The following is a 24,070-nucleotide window of genomic DNA, read 5'->3' as shown; positions in this document are numbered from 1 at the left end:
TTCTGTTAATTCTACCATATATACGAAAATTATATGGTTAGGGCTGGATTTGATCGTGCTCTATTTAGCACTTCTTACTTCTCTAGCTCTAGAAATCACTTACTGCTACTAACCGCTACTCGCTACTACTACCCTAGGTTCTATCTACGTGGATTGGAATCACATTCCCTCAGTCGCGCCCAGCAGGGCAGGTTCCTGAAATTGTTCAGAATGTTGGACTTTTGTGACCATATGTGATATAAGAGAGTACACAATAGACCATAGGTCGCAGTGCAAAGCCTCAATACATTCTATATATCTACTGCTACTTTTAAACAGGTGTGTTGTCAAACGCTTGTGGCTTAAATCTCTCTGACTCCAGTCAAAAATAAGTATCTTAAGCAGTTTCAATTATTATCATAAATTAATATTAATACATTTAGTCAACACGTGACAAACAAAATTTAAGACCAAAATACACCTGCCACACGACATGCGTGTTCGATTAGCAATTATGAGAGTTGTCATATATCAACTCCTTTTGTTGAGAAACAAATTTCCAATTCACTACTTATGTTCTAATTTCAATCAATTAAGACTGATAGCCACCAGCTGAGCGCACTTGTATTATTAAAACTACAAAAATATTTGGGATTCGGCTAAACAAACGAAATCGTGGAAACCAAGTGACTCTGCAGTGACATCTGACCTGCTCGTTCGTTATGCCATATAAAGCGTGCTGAGCAGCTGTGCCTTTAAAGCCAACAAACATCAAACATACCAAAATAAAAGTTACCTGAAATCACTACAAAACCAACAACAAACAACAGAAAGTGAGCACCTTAAGCATATGCCAAACAAACTTGGTCAACACACCAGGCAAACAACTGTTGAATCCGCTTTGGTCGGGCGTTCACCAAATCTCACCGCCAATGCCTCGATTACCGTTATGTTTGCGTGCCACAATTAAGGCTGGCCAGGATAACAAATGTGCGCTGTTGCTTGGCACAAGCGCTGAGGAGTGGGTAGTTGACCACCCAACAGCTAGAACCAGTTGCAACAACAAAAACTTATAACAACAACAAACGCTGTTGGTAAAAGTAAAAATAACCAGCAAAGCATGCCAAGTTTAGCATTTCATTGCCAGCGGCGCAACACAGCGCCCCGAATTGGGTGTGTGTATTAAAATTAGTTCGACCGCTGCTGCTTGTGGGTGGACACGCGACGGCGACGACGGCGTTTTCTTATTCGATTTAACGATTATTTTGCACCGACAAAGCTTACGCTCCACAAACTAGCCGCCAGCTTATTGAGCTTATTTATTTATGTAGAATAGCATATATTTGTAGTTGTTATTGTTATTGTTGGCGGTGCTATTACTTAACACGAGCGACAATTTTACGCGCACCTACCTCGGCACACACACGCGTGCGCACATTTTTGATTTAATTAAAAATAATAAATTGGCTATGAATGCGTGAGTAAGTGGCCGCAAATGAGTGTGTGTGTTTGTGTATATATATATAAGTGCGTGTGCGTGTATATACCATGTACTTGTACGTGTGTATATTATGGGGATAGTATGTACATACTACCATGGAACTTACTGGTTTGAAACTTGCTAGTTTGAAGTATTCGCGGCATGTTACTCATACGCCATGGCATGCAAATTACAGCATAATGAAATGACAGTAAATTTTTGGCGTAAATGAATTGATGGGCGGTAAATGGAAAGTGATACGTATGTTGTTGGTGTTGTTGTTGTCATTAGCGGGTGGTATTACAAATGAATTTAGTGAAAAAAAATTATAGAGATAGTATTGTATATATTGAGCTGGATATGAAGTGCTCACCTTCGGTTTAAATTAACTTTAAAGAATATACAAATAGTAGTTTTCAAACAACTGTTTATATATCTAAATTATAGATATTGTCAACATTTTTATAACGTCGAAAACAATATCTTACATTTATTATTTATTTATTATCTTTTTGTTAAGCCAACTTCCTCTCTTTGAATTAATAGACTTAAAGAGAGTTTTTGTGCCAAAAATGTACTTGTATATATCAATAATTTTGTTTCGTTCGTGGTCAAAGAGCACTAAACCTCGCTATCAATAGCATCGAGTGTCTCTGTGGCAAGACTGGTATGGATGCCAGGACATAGCGAAATCGCAAGAAACTGTAAAACTTATAATAAAAATTTTGTTTCGGTCGTGGTCAAAGAGTACTAAACCTCGCTATCAATAGCATTGAGTGTCCTTGTGATAAGACAGTAGTGTGAAGCGGGCCACAGCGGAATCGCAGGAAACTGTAAATCTGTTGAGCTAGCAAGAAGAGGCACCCTAGAACCGATATCGATAGAATTGGAGCCGATCGGTGCTCCGCATCCTCTTGCATTCTACGACTACAAAGCTGGACTTCGTGGAAGCTTGGTCAGTGCCGGCCCACCATCGGTATATACGCTGTCACAAAAACCTTTTGGCTCAAAATCGATCGAAAGAGATCTAGTGATCTCTTTGCACTCAGTAAGGCTAGCCTCTCCCTAGTTTTAGGGGTTTTAACGGGCCATTGCCCTGTTGGCACCCACGCAGTAAGGCTGGGAATCCTACCAGACGCCATCTGCAGAAGCTATATGGAAGAAGCTGAGGTGGAAATAACTCAACACTTCCTTCTTTACCTTCCGCGTTTAGGAGGTCGAGACTTAAGCTCTTGGGAGCGATACCTTCAGACATCCCATCGAGCTGGCGGAAATGGAAATTAAACGCCTGTGCAAATTTGTATTGACTACTAAGCGTTTTGCTAATTTACAGTTCGAACACAGGAGTTTTTCTTTTCAATGGCGTGACAAAGGACTACATATATCCACGTGCTATCTTTGATCAGCCATATAACCTAACCCAACTTTATCTAGTGTCGGTTGCGGCATTAATCAAAAATAGATAAATCTCACTTGGACAAAAGTGCGTGCTTTGTATTACCCTTAAGAGGTTATTCTTGTCTAGGATTTTGAAAAAATCGATTTTTTTTTTTGCATATCTTGAAAGTTTAGACTTTCAAAAATATGACCTTGGAAGGACTTTTCAAAATTCGGTTTATTTTTGGTGATACAGCCGATTTTGTGACGTGGCGTCCGTGTTCACTAGAATTGTCTCCTAAACTTTAAACACGTTTTTCTCAAAACTGACTTTTTCGGAACGATACCCACGATTTCTCAGGTTCTACTGGACCGATTAACTTGAAATTTTTATAGAGTCTTCTTTATGGGCTTGTCTATGGTTGGAACTAGCCCCATCCCCAAATTTTTATTTTTATCATTTTTAAAAAATTCGAAATAGTCAGAAACAATCAGAAAAATTGGTCCAAAAAACTTTTTTTTTCAGGCAGTCGCCATTTTGTGAAAAAAACTTTTTCCCACTTTTCCGTAGTTCCGGCCATTGCGACATTATTCTTGATTATTAATCTTTTTTTTTGTTTCAGATAACTTGGAGGGTTGAAATCATGGGTATGGTCACGTGGAAATTTTTAGAGACCCCCACTTCGTCAGCTCATAATTTTTACAATTACCTGGAATGCATGCTTCTAGACCGGATTACTCCTAAAGTGGATCACCAGATCCTCATAGCTCCACAAAGCTTTTTGAGTTTACCGCAAATTTATTTAGTTATTTAATATCAATACCAGCAACTTTGCCAGATTTACCAAAGCTGTATCTAATGAGATTTCTCAATCAAGATGACGCCACCTCGACTTCCTCCATACAGCTTTCGTTTTAGCAAAGAGCGTTCGACAGAATATTTATCCGCAACGCGTGTATACCTATTCGACAGTGTCCAGTCAGAACACCTACAACTGCGCCGAGACTTTGCTAATAGCCAGTAGTTCGGTAGTACGGAGGCCCTCTAACGGTTCACCCTCGGCCAGAAGGATCTCGCCGTCTCACAATTTTCATGTTATTGTCCAGCGCTTGCTGAGCTCACTGGAGGTTCATAGCTCTAACGCCAGAAAGCAAAAAGTCATTAGAAAACCGACTCGCTTCCAAGAAGATGAAATTGGGGAATGGTGGGCTTTAGAGTTGATGGAGAACTTCCGACAGAAGACCTCATCAACTACACTTCGATCCGCACCTCCAACTTTACTTCGATCCATACGTGAAAAAACTCAGTAAGATGATGGGATGGACTTTTCCAACGGCCTCGCCTCGGCTATATTCATGATCTGGTGTAAATATTTTATCTTGGTTTTGACAGTTTGTATGGCAGTTACATGGTATAGTAGTTCGATATGGGCGATTATGAAAAATGAATAGCTTCTTGGGGTGAAAAAGGTGTGTAATAAATTCAAATTGACATCCAAAAAAATTAGGAGCTAAATCGCCTACATACAGACAGCAAACATGTGGAAATGACTAAATCAACACGGCTTGTCACGCTTGCACACTCCCTAATCTATGTTATAAACTTCGTGGCAAACTCAATATACCGGGGTTACGCTATAACGAGACGTACTTGGGAAGTTCTTAATAAAAATTTGTGCATGAAAAAGGTTTTTTTTCGATGATGGAAATGCTCTAGCTGAACGAATGTGCCAAAAGTGGTTTGCACGTTTAAAAGTGAAGTGGTGATTGTGGTTTAGGAGACGATGAACAACGATGAAAACCCTAAAAGGTTTGAAGATGAGGAACTGGGAGCATTACTCCATGCAGATTGTAGCCAAACACAGGAAGAGCTCACAGAATCTCTGATAATCGCGCAAGCAGACATTTTAAAACTTTTAAAAGCAGTCGGATACAATCAAAAGCAATTGAGTACCATATGTTTTGTATCCAAGAAAATTTGAAAGGCGATATTGTATGTCAGAAATGCTGCTTGTACGTCACAAAGTCGTTTCTGAATTGAATTGGCTCGCTGGTGATGATAATGGGATCCATTATGACACCATTAAAAGCGAAAAAGCATATATAAAACCTGGCTACCAGCCAAAATAACGGCAAATCCGAATATCCATGACTGTATTTAGCGGGATCAGAATGACATACTGTATTATTAGCTTCTAGAGTTACGTGAACCCATTAACGAAGAAAGCTACCAGCAACAACTCATCAAATTGAAACGAGTGATTGGTGAAAAACGCCCGGCCTCGCGATTAAACACGGGGCAATAATTTTTAATCATGACAAGGCTCTGCCTCATGTAGCTAGACCAGTTAAACCAGTTAATTTGTTAAACAGCAGCTGGAAGTTTTGTCTCACGTACCCTATAGCCCAGGACCTTGCCGCTTCTGACTACTGTGTGTTCCGTTAGATGCAGAATGCACTCACTGGAACACGATTCACATCAGAACAGGCTATTGGTTTGATGCTTTCTTGGCCGCCAAGCCCGTCTCAGATGGCAATAAAGTTATGTTTGCATCCAAAAAGTCTTCGTAAGTACACATTAATCCGATTTAAATTGACACTATGTATGGTTTCGAAAACCCTCTGGAATAAAGTTTTAAGCTGATGCTCAAATGTTCCATGAATTAATATATTTTTTTAGATATTTATTTATTTATCACAACACTTACGTTCGTTTACGCCAGCGCTGCACATTCTTCAAGTCGCCTGCAAGCATTTTGCTTTGTTTAGTATGTGTGTTTGTTGCAGTTTTATGAGCGTTTGTGAGACTCGACAAAGAAGCCACTTTTGTAAATGTATTTTAAGCTTTTGTGATATAAACTAATTTGTTTTTTATTAAAGGGGATTACAGTTCATGTTATACATAGGAACAGCTTTTAAGGTATTTGTTTTAAATATAATTTTTATAACAGTTCTTTGTAAATTTTCCATAAATGTACTTATTGCATGCTGTGGATGTACCATCAATTTTTTTTTTTAATTTGTTAAATAGCACATTTAATGTATTTTTCATGTTAAACTTTATATTTTATTTAAAATTAAATGGACTTTTTTGATAATATTTATTGAACAAGTATTTATTTTATTTTATTTCACGTAATTTAATTTTTGATATAATTTTATTTTATTTTATGTAACTTTAGTTTAATTTAGTATATATATTTTGTTTTTTAAATTTTATTTTATTTTTATATTTAGTTCATTGACTGAAATTAATTTTATTTTGTTTATTTTATTTTGTTGTTATATAATTTAATTTTTTTTTTACTTATTTTAATTTTAAAAATTTTATTCTATATTATTTTATTATATATTTAATAAATATGCTCTTCCGATCTTCCTTTTACTTAAATTTTTATTCATTTAGTTCATCGATTTAAATTAATTAGAATTTGTTTTATTTGATTTCATTTATTTAATTTAACTCAATATAATTTTTTTTTATTTTTTTTATTTTATTTTATTTTTATTTTATTTTATTTTATTTTATTTTATTTTATTTTATTTTATTTTATTTTATTTTATTTTATTTTATTTTTTTTAATTTAATTTTATTTTATTTTATTTTATTTAATTTATTTTTTAATTTTTTTTATTTATTTTATTTTATTTTATTTTATTTTATTTTATTTTATTTTTTTTTAATTATATTATATTTTATTTTTTTTATTTTATTTTTAATTTTTGTAATTTTAGGTATTATTCGAAAATAATTTTAATTTTTTTTTCCAAAAATAAATAACCTGCATTTCATTGCGCTTCCTACAATTTATTGAGTAATCATTTTACTCCCATATAAACACCCATATGCACACACATTCACTTATACATACACCACTCTTATCACCACTACTTAAAACACTTTATAAAAAATTCTTGCTCAATTAAGCTTCGCCAGCATATTTAGATTCTTTATATTTCAAAATCACGAAATTTTTTATTATCTCGAAGCTTTTTTTGTGTTTTTATTCGGTTTTCTGCTTTCCCAACAGCCTCACACAAACTGCGGACACTTACTGGCCGGTCAGCTGTACAGCGTACGTTGCACAGATAATTGATAAAATTGCATTGGAGCATTTGGTGAGAGCCGGAGAGATTAAATCTGTGTAAGTACATACGTACGTATGTATATGGACTTGCTTCAGTAAAATAATCAAATATTTTAAGTTCTCTGTTATCAACTGAAGATCGCTGTTAAATAACATAAAGCATTTGCACGGATGCAAAAAGACTGTTAATCATACAGTAGCTTTTCCAGTACGTGATAAATATAAGCTGGAAATGGTTTGTGTCTAGACTAAGTAAAGACTGGTGTGGATATGTGGAGACATATGTATATTTTACCTTTGGCTGCTACACAATGACTTTTCCATTCAAGAACTTCAATTTTGTCAGTGTTCGGATATTGGCCATTCCGACAAATGAGTAGCTTCTTAGAGAGAAAATAACGTCTGCAATTTTAGATTAACGAGGATTTTAGTAACGAGCGGCTGGTCAACTGCCTCCGAGCACCTGGAGGGTCAGGACAAACATTTTCGCGCGACGTGTTCCTGTGAGTGGTGCAAGCCGAAAATGCAACGTTCGTTAGAGCAGAGGTACGTGATTTAATTCTATGTGAAACTCGGTAAATCTGCGACAGAGACGTTTGATATGATCATGTAGGGTTACTCATATGTTGCTTTAGCAAGATGTGGTGTGTTTCGGTGGCACCAGGCTTTTTTTGGAGGGCCAGGAAGAGGTCCCTGATAAGTACGGAAGAATGAACAAAATCCAAAGTGAAAACGATGTTCATTGTTTTTTTTTCACATCAGAGGCTTCGTCCACCATGAGTTTGTTCCTCCTGGACAAACCGTCAAGACCAAGTTTTACGTGGAAGTCCTCAAGAGACTCAAACGAAGGGTAAATCGGGTCCGACAAGACGATTAGAAGTTGCACGACGACAACGCCACGGCTCACACCGCCTTTCTTATGAACAGCTACCTAACCAAGGCCGGCATCCCAACGTTTCCGCAGCCGCCCTACAGCCCCCGGACTTTTTTGTTTCCTTGCCTGAAACGGCCGATGAAAGGCGAGTATTTTGAGACGACTGAAGGGATCCAAGCAGCATGCACCTCTGCTCTCAAGGTTATTCCGACGAATACCTTCCGTGTCGCCGTCAATGCTTGGAATTCGTGCTGGCAGCGCTGCATTGACTCAGAAGGAGCCTATTGTGAAAGTCCTATTACTTTCCGGACAAACCTTGTATACACAGACGACCATAAGGACGTTTTCTTCTGGGTATTACACACCTAATTAAGCCCAAGATGTGTAACGGGGTCCAACAACCCTCTGTTTCACTGCTACTCACCTACGAAACGTGACATAACCGCCATATAAATTGATTCCTCTGCAACATTGTAAATATTTAAACTCTCTTAAATTCATGGCAAATATATAAACCTAATTTTCGTCGCATAAATCGCTTCAGAGCTGTAAAAATACCGTTAAATGCATATTATTATAAGATAGAAGGAAAAGTCGGTTTAACACGCAATCAACTGTTGAATATATTGCGCCTTGGGTGTGTACGCGCCGGACGTTTGGACTGTGTCAAGCCGCAGTATCGGTGCCATTAAATTTCTACATTGTTCTTGAGTTGAATATGAATTTGGCTAACACACACACGCCCTTTACATTTTCTAACCTCAATTACGAACTTTTGATTGTGTGCGGTCAGTTGGTCAGCGTTTGGCAACGAAAAGGATGTCAAAGGAAGTTCGCAAAAGTAGGTGGCTCAACGCTGTAGCGATTATGCGATTACTATTATACGCATACAACAAAGCATATACTACATACATATATATATATACTAATGTGTGTGTCTGTGAACATTTTCTACTATGTGCGCTGACATCGACAACAATGTACGCATTTAATCGGACAATTTGATGGTATCTACACGTTGACACCGTTAGTGTATACCCAGCAACTTTACTTACATATATTTTATATATTATGTTTGTGCCTAGGTATATACATACATATGCAAATGAGTTGTGGGTATAAATATAATAACGACAAACTAGTATATCTAATTAACAAAGTTTGATTTCGTTTTCCGTGGAATGAAACGTAAGTCAGGAAATTTTCACTACTCACTGCAGCGGGCACAAAATAGTAAGACTTTTTAATTTAAATTCCGCGCGGAAACCCATTCATCAATATATTGGTACGACTTTCTGAAGTACATAAAATGCATTCGGAGATTTTTACGATGAGTGAAATTATTCAATATTATATGGATGGAACACTTCTCCAGCCTGTTGAATGTCAGTAAAAACATAACATCAGAAGATTATGAACCCGATTCCCCAATCGATGACGATGGAATAGATGTTCCGTTGCTCGTCCCTGAAGAAGTTCGAATAGCAATTACCCGCCTGAAGAACAACAAAGTGGAAGGGCCTATTGATTGCCGGCCGAGCTATTCAAACACGGCGGCGAAGAGCTGATAAGGAGCATGCATCAGCTTCTTTGGAACATAAGTGTGCTCTGTCCAATCCAAAAAAAGGGAGACTTAATATCGCACATAAGGTCTTAACGAGCGTAGTCTATGAAAGACTGAAACCCACCGTCAATAAACTGATTGGACCACACTGATAAGAGTGTGGCTTTAGACCTGGAAAATCTACTATTGATCAGATTTTGATCATGCGCCAAATCTTGGAAAAGTCTCGTGAAAGGAAAACCGACATACACCACCTCTTCGTCGATTATAAAGCCGCCTTTGACAGCACGAAAAGGTAAAGCTTCTATGCCGCTGTTACCAAAACTTGGTATCCCCGCTAAGCTAATACGGCTGCGTAAGCTGATGTTGAGCGACACCAAAAGTTCCGTGAGGATCGAGAAGGACCGCTCAGAGCCGCTCGATACCAAACGGATTTTTAAACTAGGAGACTTCCTATCGTGTGGCTACTTTAATCTATTGCTTGGGCAAATAATATGAGCTGCAGAGCGAAACAGAGAAGGTAAAATCTTCCATAGGAGTGTACAGCTGCTGTCGTAAGCATATTATTGGCCTCAGCAACCGCGCCGTTAGTTCTGCTTTCTCTAGACTGGATAAGGGAGCGAAGCGTTTGGGACTGGTTATGGACAAGGACAAGACGAAAGATCTTCTGTCATCAAGCAATCAGTCATCACATTCCCGACTTGGCTCGCACTTTGAAGTCGTAGATAATTTTGTCTATCTTGAAATCAGCGTAAGCAACAACAACAAGAACATCAGCCTTGAAATCTAACGCAAAATATCACTCTTGCCAACAGCTGCTACTTCGGACTGAGTAGACAATTGAGAAGTAACTTCTCCAGCCTGTTGAAACAAACAAAGAGCAAACTCTACAAGTCACACATCATCCCCGTCCTACTATATGGAGCGGAGGGTTGGTCAATGACATCATCTGCTGAGTCGGCTTTAAAAGTGTTCGAGGAAGGTTTTGCGGAAGATTTATGGTCCTTTGTGCATTGGAAACGATGGAATTGATGGATGAGCTGTGGCGACAATCGTCATATTTCACCGAAGAGAATACTCCAGCTTTGAAGGTTTTGGACTCCGTACCAGCCGATGGAAGCAGATGAAGAGGAAGACCTCCACTTCGTTGGAGAGATCAGGTGGAGAATAAACTAACTGCATTTGAACTATTGTTAACTCTGCTGTAATCGCTATGGCAATGTTGACTGCTAGTAACGAAGAATATAATAAGATGCAACAACAACCTTTATCTTGGCCGCCTTTGATAAATGAGGTTATCAGAAACAATGAAGTACAAATATTTTAATCTTCGAAGCAAAAAGGTTCAAACAAAAGAATCGTTATGACTGTTCCTTTTGTCCGGAAAGTACTAGGACTGATTTTCTTTTGCCGCGACTGTACTTCGGAGCGTACGCGCACCGACTGGATTCGGTGGCACCATGTTTTGTTGGAGGACCGGGAAGAGATCGCTGATGAAGACCTGAATAATGAACAAATCCAAAGTGAAAACGATGCTCATAGCCTTTTTTGACATCAAAGGCATCGTCCACCATGAATTTGTTTGTGGAAGTTCTCAAGAGACTCAAACGAAGTCTCAATCGGGTCTGACAAGACATCGCAGCGGATTGGAGGTTGCACCACGACAACGCCCTGACTCAAACCGCCTTTCTTGTGAATAGGCCGACATCCCAACGCTTCCACAGTCGCCCTATAACCCAGATGTACCCTCCCGGACTTTTTTTGTGTCCTTGCCTGAAAAGGCCAATGAAAGGGATTCCAAGCAGCATGCACCTCGGCTCTCAAGACTATTTCGGATAATGCCTTCCGTGATGCCTTCAATGCTTGATCACTTAGACTCTAGTCTTTGTTGTGTTTGAACCCAAGACCCACCGAGTGTTAGTCACGCAGCCGGCGCACTCGGCTACAGCCGCCGATTAAATAAATGTAGGTGGTTATATCACAGCATCTATTTATGTAGATTAAAACAAATTATCTGATATTGCTACGGCGATAGCGAACAGTTTTGTTTATCAAGCAAATATCTGCTTAGTTATTCAACGGACAGACAGAAAAAAAATTTATATAAAAATGTGTTATTATGTACAACTACGAGTCATCGAATAAATGAGCAATGCGCACTGATTGCCAGATCGTCGCTGGCTCACGATTAACAATCGCGCGTTGCTGCTAGTGACACTTTACGAGTCCACATTGTCTCCAGCTACGAGTACGAGATGTGCTTAATTAAATTTGAGTGCACTTAAAGCAAGTGGCCAAGGTATGGTAAATATACCGATTAGAGAGCTGTGTTGCCTACCAAATAACTATAATATGTTTGTACGTAGGTATATGTGTCGAAAATATGTAGGTGTGACGGCATAACACTTGATTGGCCGTGCGAAATTCCACACGACGCAGGAACTATCTTAATTTAACTCAGGAAATGAGTGGTTACCGAATTGACAAGTGAAATTCTCAAGCAGCCAAGCAGTGGCGAATGCTTGCCAGAAGTACAAATATATTTATATACAACAAAAAAAGATATATTCATGTATTTAACGCTGGCTACTTAAGTGGAAGCCCGCATATTCTTTACTTCTTCTATATTGTAGATATTATATGTATGTATGTATGTATGTATTAAAAGGGAGGAAGTGTTAAAAAAAGTGTTTTAGGTTAGACACATTTAATGGCTACATTTTCAAATGGACCTTGACAATTTTCTCTTTGGTCAAATTATATACAGTTATGAGCAAAAATCTAGCAATATATGATAGTTAATGAATAGATCTATTAAGATATAAATATAAATAATCAGCGTGTGGAACTGAGTCGATGCAGCCATGCCCTTCCCTCTGTTCGTCTTTCCTGCTGTATATACACGAACTAGACCCTCAGTTTTTGAGATATCGATCTGAAACTTTACACCCGTTCTTTTCCGATATCGGACCACTATAGCATACAGGTATAGCTGTCATACAAACCGAACGTTCAGATCAAAATTCTTGTATAGGAAGCTTTTTGATTTGGCGAGATATCTTCAACGAATTTAGCAAAGGTTATTGCCTAAGGCATTGGTGCAGTCTCTGAAGAAATCGCTCAGATCATACCAATACAATGACGGGTGATCCAAGTAGAGGTACTTTTTTCGATAGCCTATTTTGACAGATCACGCGTGAGTCGTATCAAGATATTTTTGTTCCGTAGTGTTTGGCATTTCATGATGGAAAAACTTAATCCTGAACAACATTTACAAATCTTTACATATCTTGAGATCCAGCATTCGTTATTGCATAATATTCGCCCGAATAGACCACGTCCAGCCCGCAGTGAAGAAAATAAAGCAGCCGCAGCTGAGAGTGTACACGAAGATCGTAGGGAGTCGATTCGGCAGCGTTCGCAACAACTCGGACTGACATATGGAACGACTTAGCGCATTTTAGGTCGAGATCTTAAATTGAAAGCGAACAAAATAGAGTATGCGCAAAAACTAAAGCCGCTTGCTCTTTACAAGCGACATCGCTTCGCTCTATAGGCTCTTGAAAAGTTCCAAGAAGATCCGACATATTCGAGAAAAATTTTGTTCTGTCTCAATGGGTATGCAAACAAGCAAAATTGCTTAGAGAACAGTTATGTATACTTCACGTTTTGAGCCGATCGATTGACCACCAAGATCGAATGGTATCACACCGTTAGACTTTTTCCTGTGGAGTTTCGTGAAGTCTTAAGTCTATGCGGACAATTCCGCTCCGATTCGTACCTTGGAGGAAAGCATCACGTGTATCAGAGCTAGTTGAAATGCTGGAACGAGTCATTGAAAATTGGACTCAACGGATGGACCATCTAAGACGTAGCCGCGGCCAACATTTTAAAGAGATAATTTTCAAAAAATAAATGCCAAAGAATCTCGAATTATAATAAACATTCCCCGATAAATTTGAAGTTTTTGAGTTTTTTCTTTAAAATAGTAGAGGAGCTCGAAAAGGATGACCCCTTATATAGCTGTCATAGAAATTGGTGGATCAAACTCAAAGTAGCACAACACGCTTGGAACAAATGTTTCGAATTATATTATTATATATATTAAAAATATTTTTTAATATCCTATCCCACCTAAAAATTGTCTCGTCCCCACTCCCTCGTGTGCTTTTATTTTGCGCACCACTGTGTGCGTCTTATTTTATTAGCTTCAAGTAGATAATTGATTATTTCCACTTACTTCTCTTCATCCGGTGGTGGTGGCATATCGTTCGTTGTTGGTGTCCCTGGTGGCGATTTTTCGACCTCCATCATAGCAAGCGGTGCTTCTGGCGGTGGCAGTGGACTAACAGAATTCGTATCCATACTACAGCAAGGAATTTTGATGGCTTATGCGATGCTACGTTGTGTTGTGAAAAAAGTCGTTTGCTGAAAGAGAGCAGATAAAGATGTTTCATTATTTGATATTGCGGGATAAGAATGGTTTTGGAAGTAAATGAGGGTGATTTGAAGTATTAAGAGGAGATGTAAGGGTTAGATCACTCTTAAAGTGTTTGAATAAATTTTATGCTGAGGTTATTTCGAGGTCATAATTAGGCTACACGGGGTTGTATACTATAACTAAACAACTTAAAGGACTATTTGCCTAGTTGTCGAAGAATCATAGAACAGTTTCGTACCAAAAATATTCAGACTCCAGTTCAAGAGAAATAATTAGCGGAATAAAAGAAATCGTTATACGAATTCGCAAGAACTGGTTCCTTTCTGTCGAAATCAATGTCTTCTACTTCTTGTAAACCCTTTCATACCTAACAGTCTCCATAACCTAGCAGTCTGAGAAGTAAACTTTTTATATACTATACATATATACATTTTTCGAATATTCTCTGTAGTCGTCGTGAGTTCCAAATCGGATCTACACATATAAGTTGTGATCATTCAACCTTAAGTTCATCTACACTACAAATGTTGGTGTCCATTCCAAAACTTTACCTTTGATTTCAGAACTTTACCTCGGTCCTTGGGTCAGCGGAAGTAGTCCACCCCTCAACACACTTCAAAAAGTAATGTAACCACTCAGACTTTGCAACTTCTATCGGTTTGAATGTAACAAATACTTCTGAAGTATAGCGTGGCAACACTTACTATTTTCACACACTCTTCCAAACAATAAACTACTATATTTTCCTAATACTTCCGAGTAATTGCTGCAATCTACATTCACCTCTATATTTCATTACACACCCCCCAAACCCACCTCATGCACTCTACTCCTTCAATATCACTGATTAGCTGCGAATCCAGACGCCTCCATTGTAAGCGCAAGCAACTTCAGTTCGGTCACGACTATAAGTAAGGGTACTCTCACGCACTCGAAGCAACCGTCGAGTGTAATACGAAGTGTATTTGCAAGCGCCGCTATTCCATAAATTCAGCACCAAAGTACACAATGGCAAAAGCACCAGCAAACACACTTGCACAGATTGGGCGATTTATGAATGCAATTTTATTGCTTTCCCCATAGCAAGTTTTCCCTTTTTCCCCATTTTTTTGTTGTTTCCCTGTTTGGAATTGGAAAGCCAATAAAGAATAAAGTGCGTGGAATCAGCAGGGTGTCACGGTGCGATAGTGGAATCTCGTAACGACATGTAGCGAATAGAGGACCGGAGACTGGGTAGGAAAATCTGTAGAGTTGCAACTGAGATGATGAGGAACTTTTCAAAAGCTTCCAGAAACTTCTGCCAGATCTATTTATAATTAAGGGCTTGGTCAAAACTAATATTTTTTAAAGATTTGGCATTTCTTTGAAAATTTGCGAAAGTAAAAGAACTAGCAATAAGAACTACGTTACCAAAATAGGTTTTGTTCATTTTGCTATAAAAATAATTTTATGCCATTTATGACTGAAACAAAATGTTGGCTTAATGGCCACCATTGCTCCGTTTACATATATCCACCCATTTACGCAAATTTCCGATGACTCGGTACAGCATTTCGGCTATAGTGCGCTGAATATTGTCTTCGAGTTCCTCGAGCGATTTAACATATCCCTCGAGAATATAATCTAGTGGCACTAATCCCATGATTTTCTCGGCTATTTCACTGGGCTATTTCTCAAAATTAACGAGTCGTCATAACGGCAATCCAATTTTTCAGAAAAAGTCGGTCAACATCGTGATATTTTTCTCGCTATTGATGGTACGGCTTTCCTTGCCACATTAAAAAAAAAATAAGGTCCGCTGATGTTGCCACCATAAACCGCACCAAATGGTAAATTTTTGGACGAGGATTTGACTTGCGCCAATAGGGACAATTTTGTTTGTTGACGAAGCCATTAAGTTAGAAAATTACCTCATCTGAGAAGATGATCTAGTTGACAGAATGGGATTTTGATGGCTTAAGAGCGGTCGCTTTTGGTCTGTCACTTTTGCGCCCTGACTTTCCCACCATACGACAGTTAAAGGAATCTTTTGAGTACCCTTCTAAAAATTTCTAGTTTTACATAGTTAGGTTAGATTAGGTTATAGGATTAAATCTAATCGGTGGATCTCAATTGAAAATATGTTCAACCTTTGTGCTACCCCTAAACTCGATCTCCAGCTCCTCATAAATACACGAAGCGCTTTGAGCTTACTACAAATTTCTTGAGACGGTTAATACCAATCCCAACATTTTCACTTTGTACGCCGATGGTGTGACTGCCGATATGTTTCAATCTCTGTCCGGGGCAATGGAGGAGAAAGTGACAAGGTGATTCCACATCGCCTGCCTTTATAAAGCATTGGCAAAGAGCGTTCGAAAAAATATTTAGCCATACCGCATGTGAACCTCTTGGACATTGTAAAGACAGAACTCTTATGAGTATAAATGCAGCGAGATTGACTTTGTTTAAACCAAAATGATCCCGCAGTCGCATATGTTCTAGTTGTTGACCAACGCCTGCCGAGCCTGCTGGAGCTCCATAGGTCTAGTGCCAAAACGCAAGATGACTTCAGAAAACCGACTCGCTTCCAAACGAATGAAATTACGCCGTTACCGGGCACCCATACAAGTCATATATGGATGATGCTTTATAGTATTACCTACAGCCACCACGATTTAAAAGACGCTACAGTGGTCTGGTAGTCTCAAACTAAAGTCGCTGGAGAACTTCCAACAGAAGACTCCACCTTCTACCCTTCTTCTTAACTTAGATTCATCCGCTTCTCCAACGACTTCGCCCCACCCACAAAACTTTCGCAGATATGTAAGCAGAAAAGATACCCTCCAAGTCAAGGCGATGCAATGATATAGATTGTAAGAAATGAAATACAGGTAGTGTAGATTTTCATTGTGTCTCTGCCCAGAGCCCTTCATAAACCAAGCTTGCCAAAGTCTGACTTCTTCTTCCTCTTTATTGGAGTAAACACCGCTTACGCGGTAATAGCTGAGTTAACAACAGCGCGCCAGTCGTTTCTTCTTTTTGCCATGTGCACCAATTTGAGATACCAAGTGCAGACAGGTCCTCTCCACCTGATCCAAAGGAGAGGAGGTCTTCCTCTTCCTCTGCTACCACTGGTGGTTACTGCGTCGAATACCTTTAGAGCTGGAGTGTTTTCGTCCATTCGGACAACATGACCTAGCCAGCGTAGCCGCTGTCTTTTAATTCGCTGAACTACTATGTCAATGTCGTCATATATCTCATACAGCTCATCGTTCCATCGAATGCGATATTCGCCGTGGCCAACGCGCAAAGGACCATAAATCTTTCGCAGAATTTTTCTCTCGAAAACTCGCAACGTCGAATCATCAGTTGTTGTCATCGTCCAAGCCTCTTCACCATCTAGCAAGACGGGAATTATAAGTGACTTATAGAGTTTGGTTTTTGTTCGTCGGGAGACTGACAAGTTCTTTAATAAAAATTCCTTCCAATTTGATCTAAAAGTATTCCTGATTCTTGTACTCTGTTTAGAACATATCTTTTCATGTATTTTGGAACAAAAGACCTGAGAGCGAGAAAGAGAGAGAAATATTTATCAGTACATACTTCTTATAACAATGTTGGAAGGACCCTAAACTAAAACTTTGTCCAGATCTTTTGAAAGCTTAGATCTGTTTCAATGTTTCCTAAAGAGCAATAACTTTCTTGTCTAAGCAGTTTTTTTCCTGCAGGGTGTGTACGAAATCGAGTCAAAATCATTTAGGTAATAAAATTGTGCGTGTTCGCTTAGATACCGTTGTGTCATGGAGTTACAAGTGCATGTATGTGTGTGTGCAATCTAATGTTTATTGAAGTGGCTTTGATGCTCCATCTGTGTGCAGCTGGAGTGAGTTAGTGCGATACAAACATGCGAAATGCGGCAATAATAAAAGCAAGCAAAATTGTTATGGACAATAAACGCAGGTTGCATACAAGGAATTTTGTAAACACATAAATTATTTTCATAAGAAGTTCAACAGGGAGAAGATGAATAACAGTTACGTGAGCAAATATTTAAAATAACTATCACTTTATATAGCATTACTACAAAACTAAGTTCAGTAAAGGTAATCTTAGGTAAATATGTCTTATAAAGCTTCACTGTTTACCACTCACTGAGCTCCCGCCGCATGAGTCAATGATCGGCATCCATCTGTCAAAACAATGCGATGCCGAGAGCAATGCACTGGCGACGTCATGTCGTAGAAAAACTACTTCGAAATGCATATAAGTTTGTTCGTCTGTATGCAAATCTCATTTCAATTGGAAATTCTATTTTCCGCAATGCTTTTATGCGTTCGTGCCGCCGACGGGCGTAGGTGGCGGAGAATTGGCAGCTGACAGTGTTTTTGTGCCTTTGCCATATTTTTTCCAAGTTCGTTTGTTGGTAATTACAGCTGACAGCAAGCGCCAGTGACAGACGCTTTAAATGATACTTCCGAAAACACCATCTTACACATATACTATAGTATACCAATCCTATCCGTAATGGGTTATGGCGGCAGCCGATGGGATTGTGTTTGTTACAACGAAAGCAACATTAAAGTAATTCAGCAAAGCAATTTTAGAAAAAATATTCTTTCCCAATAAAGAATCGTATATTTCTGAGGAAATGTTTGGAATTTGGTTCCTTAGGAATGGTATATCGATGCTTCCGGTTTCGAGAAATTAATTAAAAACTGATTTATCGACCCAATAAATTAGAGCTTGCTGATAGTTCGAATGAAATCCCACAATTTCAAGCATCATACCCAAAGATCTCATCGATCATTCCGAAGATATCAAGACGTCGTTCCCTTAAAGTCTGCTATACGTAACTCGTATGTTCCCAGATATTTCCTAGTTAAGTAGTCTAGTTGTTTAAAACAAAAATAACATGTAACAAGTAAGGCAGAGCTAAGTTAGGCTGTAACCCAACATTTTATTCTTTCGCAACTTTAAAGCATTAATGCCGAGATTTGTTTTCCGAATTTCAATATAATATCTGACAGGTTGAGCGATATGTTCGGTAAGAAGTTCGCAATAGGCACTGGAGCTCACATATACGCTATTCGGAATTTGAATACTTCTATCCGACTTGGACAATTTTTGGTCATAAGGCGGCACATCTCAAATGAGCTACTCGAGCAAATTTTTAAACGGAAACAATGTGAAAGTGAAGGAATCAGCTGAAATTCAAAATCGTGTTGTATGAACATAGGTGTGGCTGTACTCCAATTTCACTTAATTTCAAACTCTGATGTGAAAATTTTAGACTAAGATCCTTTCGGTTGAAATCGGTCTATTAGGTCCTGAAATATGGGGTTTTACCTAAATGTGGGCGGAACCACATCTATCGTCTTATTCTGAACCAGGCTCCGGCTCGTATAAATCTGCGATAAAGACGTTTGATATGATTAAGCAGGCTCACACAGATGTTGCTTTAGCAAAAAGTGGCACCAGGCCTTTTTGGTGGGCCGGTAAGAGGGCGCTGCCGAAGACCGGAAGAATGAGCAAATCCAAAGTGCCAAATCTAAAAAACCGTCAACGCCAAGTTTTATGTGGAAGGCCTCAAGAGACTCAAACGAAGCTTTCGCAGCCGCCCTATAGCCCAGATGTGGCCCGCCTGGTCTTTTTTTAATACCTTGCCTGAAAAGGCCGATGAAATGCAAGCATTTTGAGACGACAGAAGGGATCCAAGCAGCATGCACCTCGGCTCTCAAGGCTATTCCGGAAAATGCCTTCCGTGATGCCTTCAATGCTTGGAAATTGCGCTGGCAGCGCGGCATCGACGTAGAAGGAGTCTATTTGGAAAGTTCAATATCAACAATCAATCGACTCAGTCCTATTACTCTCCGAATAAACCCTAACGAACGTTGCATTTTCAGCTTGCACAACTCACAGAAACACGTCGCGCGAAAATATTTATCCTGACTCTTCAGGTTCTCGGAGACAGTTGACCAACCGCTCGTTCGTTAGCTAGGAACGCCCTCTAACGAATCCAGTCGGTGCGCGCACGCTCCAAAGTACAGTCGCGGCGGAAGAAAATCATTCCTATTACTTTCTGGACAAACCCTGTAAGTTGAACTCAACCTACTAACGCAGGCAGGGACAACTATTGATCTTATGTCAGAATTGATTCACTTTAATGGTGAATCTGAAACTTTGAAGTTCCGCAAAATTTCTCCAAAATTGACGATATTCGTGGAACTTGAATATTAATGTTCGCACGGACTTTCTACAAATGATGACAAGGCATCTGATTTTGCCAATCAAGAAATCAAGGACTTGCTAAAAAATGGCATTATTAGGCCGTCTAGGTCTCCTTATAATAACCCTATAAGGGTTGTTGGCCAAAAGACACTGATCTCTCAGGTGCGCCTGGAAAACCGTTGGTTGTAGATTTCGAAAAGTTGAATTCCAAGACTATCGCGGACAAATACACAATGCCGAGCTAATATTTGGCCTTTCCAAGGTTTAATAATATCATTAGTATTCGACGATAGAAAGAAATCATATTTTTTGGTAACCGGAGGAAAGTATCATTTTTTGAATATTTTTCCTGATTTATTCAATTTTGTATAACACTGCCTGCATATAGACCAAAAATAACTACTAGGTGTAAGAAAATGCTGCAAATCAGTGTAAAATTTATGACACAATATGTATTTATCACTAAAACCCAGACATTCAGAGATTTGCTTGAGCTATTAAAACTAATTAAAGCATGTCTCAATTCTTCAGCGCACTATCTTCGCATATAAACTTACTGGTTTAAGTAGACTAATAAAGTAAGGCACGTTGCAAGTGTCGAATAGCGCAAAGCAAATGCAGAAAAGTGCAACTGCATTCGCATAACCGCTGCATAATCTGAGCTTCGAATGAAAAGTGGTTGATCTTTTTGGCACATCACGTTTGGCATTAGTAATGCCATAACACCTTCGATTGGAATAAACACTGTATTTTACGTCTGCGCAGATAAGTTGCATAAGCTTTGGCAATGTAACTTATGTTTATGTGACGGATAGGTGACATAATATATCGATAATATATTCGATGTGCAAAATATGTAAGGTCTATATTTAATCAATGTAAGCTTTGTGCATGTTTTACTGCCAATGCTTTAAAATAAAATACTCGCTAGGTGGTGCTGAAAACGAATTATCACCAGGAAACTGCAACCTATTCGACTGATATTCAGAATAAGGAGGAACGACTTAATACATAAATATTTCATGTAGCGGGTGATCCAGGTAGAGGTCCTTGTCTCAGTAGTATTTTTTGAAAGATCACGAGCGAGTCGTGTCAAGCTGTCATGTTAGTTTAGTTCAATATTGTTTGGCACCTCATCATGGAGAGACTTATATCAGAACAACGTTTACAAATCATTGAACTTTATTACGTGAATTGACGTTCTGTAAAGAATGTGTTTCACCTGCTTCGCTTAGTCTATGGTCAACATAATCGGCCTACTGAGCGTAGTATTCGCAACACCATCACCCATATTGAGACTCAGCATTCATTATTGGATAATATTCGACCGAGTAGGTCTCATCCAGCACGCAGTAAAGAAAATATAGCAGCCGTAGCTGAGAGTGTACACGAAGACCATGGAGAGTCACCGCTTGTGCAAGAACTGAATCGCTTCGCTCTATGGACCCTTGGAAAGTTAGTATATGATCCGATGTTGTCGAGACAAATTTTGTTCAGCGATGAGGCCCGTTTCTAGTTCAATGGGTATGTAAATAGAAAAATTGCCATATTTGAAACGAAGAACAACCTGAAGAGATTCAAGAGCTGCCATTTCATTCAAAAAAACAACAGGATGGTGTGGTTTGTGAGCCAGTGGAATCCACGGTCCATATTTCTTCAAAAATGATGCCGGTGAGAACGTAGCCGTCAATGGCGACCGTTATCGCCCCAAGAATCGAGAACACTTCGGTGATTGGCCACCAAAATCATGTGGTATCAAAAAATCTAAAGTCTATGCTGAGAATTCCGCTTCGAATCAGGCCTTGGAGCAAACCATCACGCGTGCCGTTGGCCAGTTTTTAGACGAAACACCCGCAGGGCTCATTGAAAATTAGACTAAATAGATGGACCAACTGAGACGTAGCCGCGGCCAATATTTAAAAGAGATAATCTTTAAAACAATAATGCTAAAGAATGTTCTTTCGAATCACAATAAACATTCCCCATAAAAATTGATACTTCTGCAATTTTTCTTTAAAAAAGTAGGAAACTTCCAAATGAATCACCGTTTATAATAACAAATTGAACTTCATAAACAACTCTAACTAAGCCCCTAGTTGCTGGAAACCATGTTTTTGCCACTCATTGTCATTTCCAACTCATCATAACAACACGTTTCCTGAGGCTTACTCCCTGTTATATCTACCAATACTGCTTTTAAAAGCAATAAAATCGAACCCAATGCAAATAATATAATTATTCACTTATCTACAGGTTGTGTTTCGCAAAATTGCTCCCATTATTAAATAATTGGAAAATTATATCAGCAGGTTGAATATAAATAGACTCAGCAATTTAAATTTGCATAGAACCTATAGATGTTTCCCATTGATTACCTAATTATTCTACAAATATGAGTAATGAAATATTGAAAATAACATTAGAACAACATAAAAATAGAAAGTGAAAATAAATATACCAATCTTCTGCTTTAATAATCCTACGTCAGCGTAATATTTTTGTGCTACAACTGCCATTTGTTCGTGTTCTTATTCCACCACCACCACTACGCTTCAATTGCTCCATCATGTATGAGTATTTCTTGCAGCCGTAAGTTGTTACTATATTTTTACGAGAAATACCAAAACCCAAGAGATTTATACTTTGCAATGCATGAAGCACTTATCTAATATTTTAAATAACTTGCTAAATAAAATAATACAATTCAAAACAAAATTTTATACAAATTTTCAAAGTTTTCACTTAGCACTATTTTAACAGCTGACAATTTAGTTGACAGCAGCGCGGAAACTCACAATCAAACAGCGGATGTAGAGTTGCAATTCCGTAGCAATTAAAATTAGTGCGAATGTACATAGAGCAATAATGAAGAAAGTTAAACAGACAGTTAAATTGTCGATTTTTTAAATGTAAAGTAATATTTTCGTTACATAAAAAATATTAGTGAATAAATATTACAAAAAGAACAAAGATTGTAGATTTCAAATAGTTGAACTAACAAATGTAAGCTATAATAATGTGCTAGTTCTACAAAAAAAAAATCATATGTCATGTAGTCAGTCAACTGTCAATAATTATTTACTTATTGCCTCTTTTTGCCAGTGCCTTTTTTCTGAAATTTTAATTTTTTTTAATGTCTGCCAAAAATATATAAAAAGCACTTCTAGCTTGGAAAAGAACAATTTACTTTATATTTTCATAATTTAATATAAAATATTTAATAAAATAAATTAATATTTTAATACCACGTTTCATTTTACAATTTTATATTATTTAATTTCTATTTAAGGCACAATAAAAATAGATATACCATATGCATATATTTATGATATATACATATGTAATAAGTTAAAATAATTATTTTCTTATATTAACAAATTTGTAGTTGTAAATGAGAATTACACCGCGACCTAAGGTCTATTGTGCCATCTATCGATTATTTTATTTATCTGAATACAATTTTAAAGTTTTTTTTTAGCAAATGCAACCCTACCGCCACTTGCCATATGTTTAACGACGCGCCAGTTTCCGCAGTTGTCAACGAGTGTTGCAGCAATCTTACAGTTTCAAGTGCAAATTGAAATTTTCGCGTTTATTTGTGCGCTAAATCGAATGTTGTGTTAATTAAAGTTACTCCTCTACCTTTATTTTTAACAACATATGAAATTTGCAGTGCGTGAAGTGTTTTTAATGAAGTAAATAGTGGTTAAAGTAAATGCAAGTGCTCGCGTCCTCTTCCGCTGTTCGTGCGGAAACGAGCGTTTGTATGAGTGACGATTCGTTTGCATGCAATTAGTTCAATTTGTTTTCTATACCATTTTCTGCATATCAATATGTTTATTTTATGTTATATTATCGAATAAATATATAGTGTGCAATTTGCAAAGTGAAAATCGGTGAAAATTATCGTCATTAGCATTTTGGTAGCAAATCAAATTAGTGAAATTATCTAGTGCCGGCATTTTGCGAGCGAGTGTCAATGTCAAGTCGTATGTGCGAGTTCAGTGTGTGTTGTTGTTGTTTTCTGTGTGTGGAATGCAAGCAAGCAATAGTTAAA

At 38.1% G+C, this 24,070-nt stretch overlaps 1 protein-coding gene across 4 annotated transcripts in view; it reads right to left on the bottom strand.

Annotated features, from left to right (window-relative positions):
* LOC120770873 (cytochrome b reductase 1) overlaps positions 1-24,070 on the bottom strand; it is a 90,035-nt gene that overhangs the window by 46,391 nt on the left and 19,574 nt on the right. For 2 of the 4 annotated variants that reach the window (XM_040098501.1, XM_040098500.1), the window contains one exon: positions 13,603-13,790. In XM_040098501.1, the coding sequence (XP_039954435.1) occupies positions 13,603-13,727 (125 nt within the window). In that variant the 5' untranslated portion in view covers positions 13,728-13,790. Of the gene's footprint in view, positions 1-5,544; positions 5,798-13,602; positions 13,791-22,471; positions 22,551-24,070 lie in introns of those variants that run through there. The other 2 variants (XM_040098502.1, XM_040098507.1) reach the window with 2 other exon arrangements.

The sequence above is a fragment of the Bactrocera tryoni genome, chromosome 3 (genome assembly GCF_016617805.1).
Source record: "Bactrocera tryoni isolate S06 chromosome 3, CSIRO_BtryS06_freeze2, whole genome shotgun sequence".
NCBI classification, from domain to species: domain Eukaryota; kingdom Metazoa; phylum Arthropoda; class Insecta; order Diptera; family Tephritidae; genus Bactrocera; species Bactrocera tryoni.
Note: the sequence above shows the minus strand (reverse complement) of the source record. Positions and strands in the feature narration are given on the sequence as shown.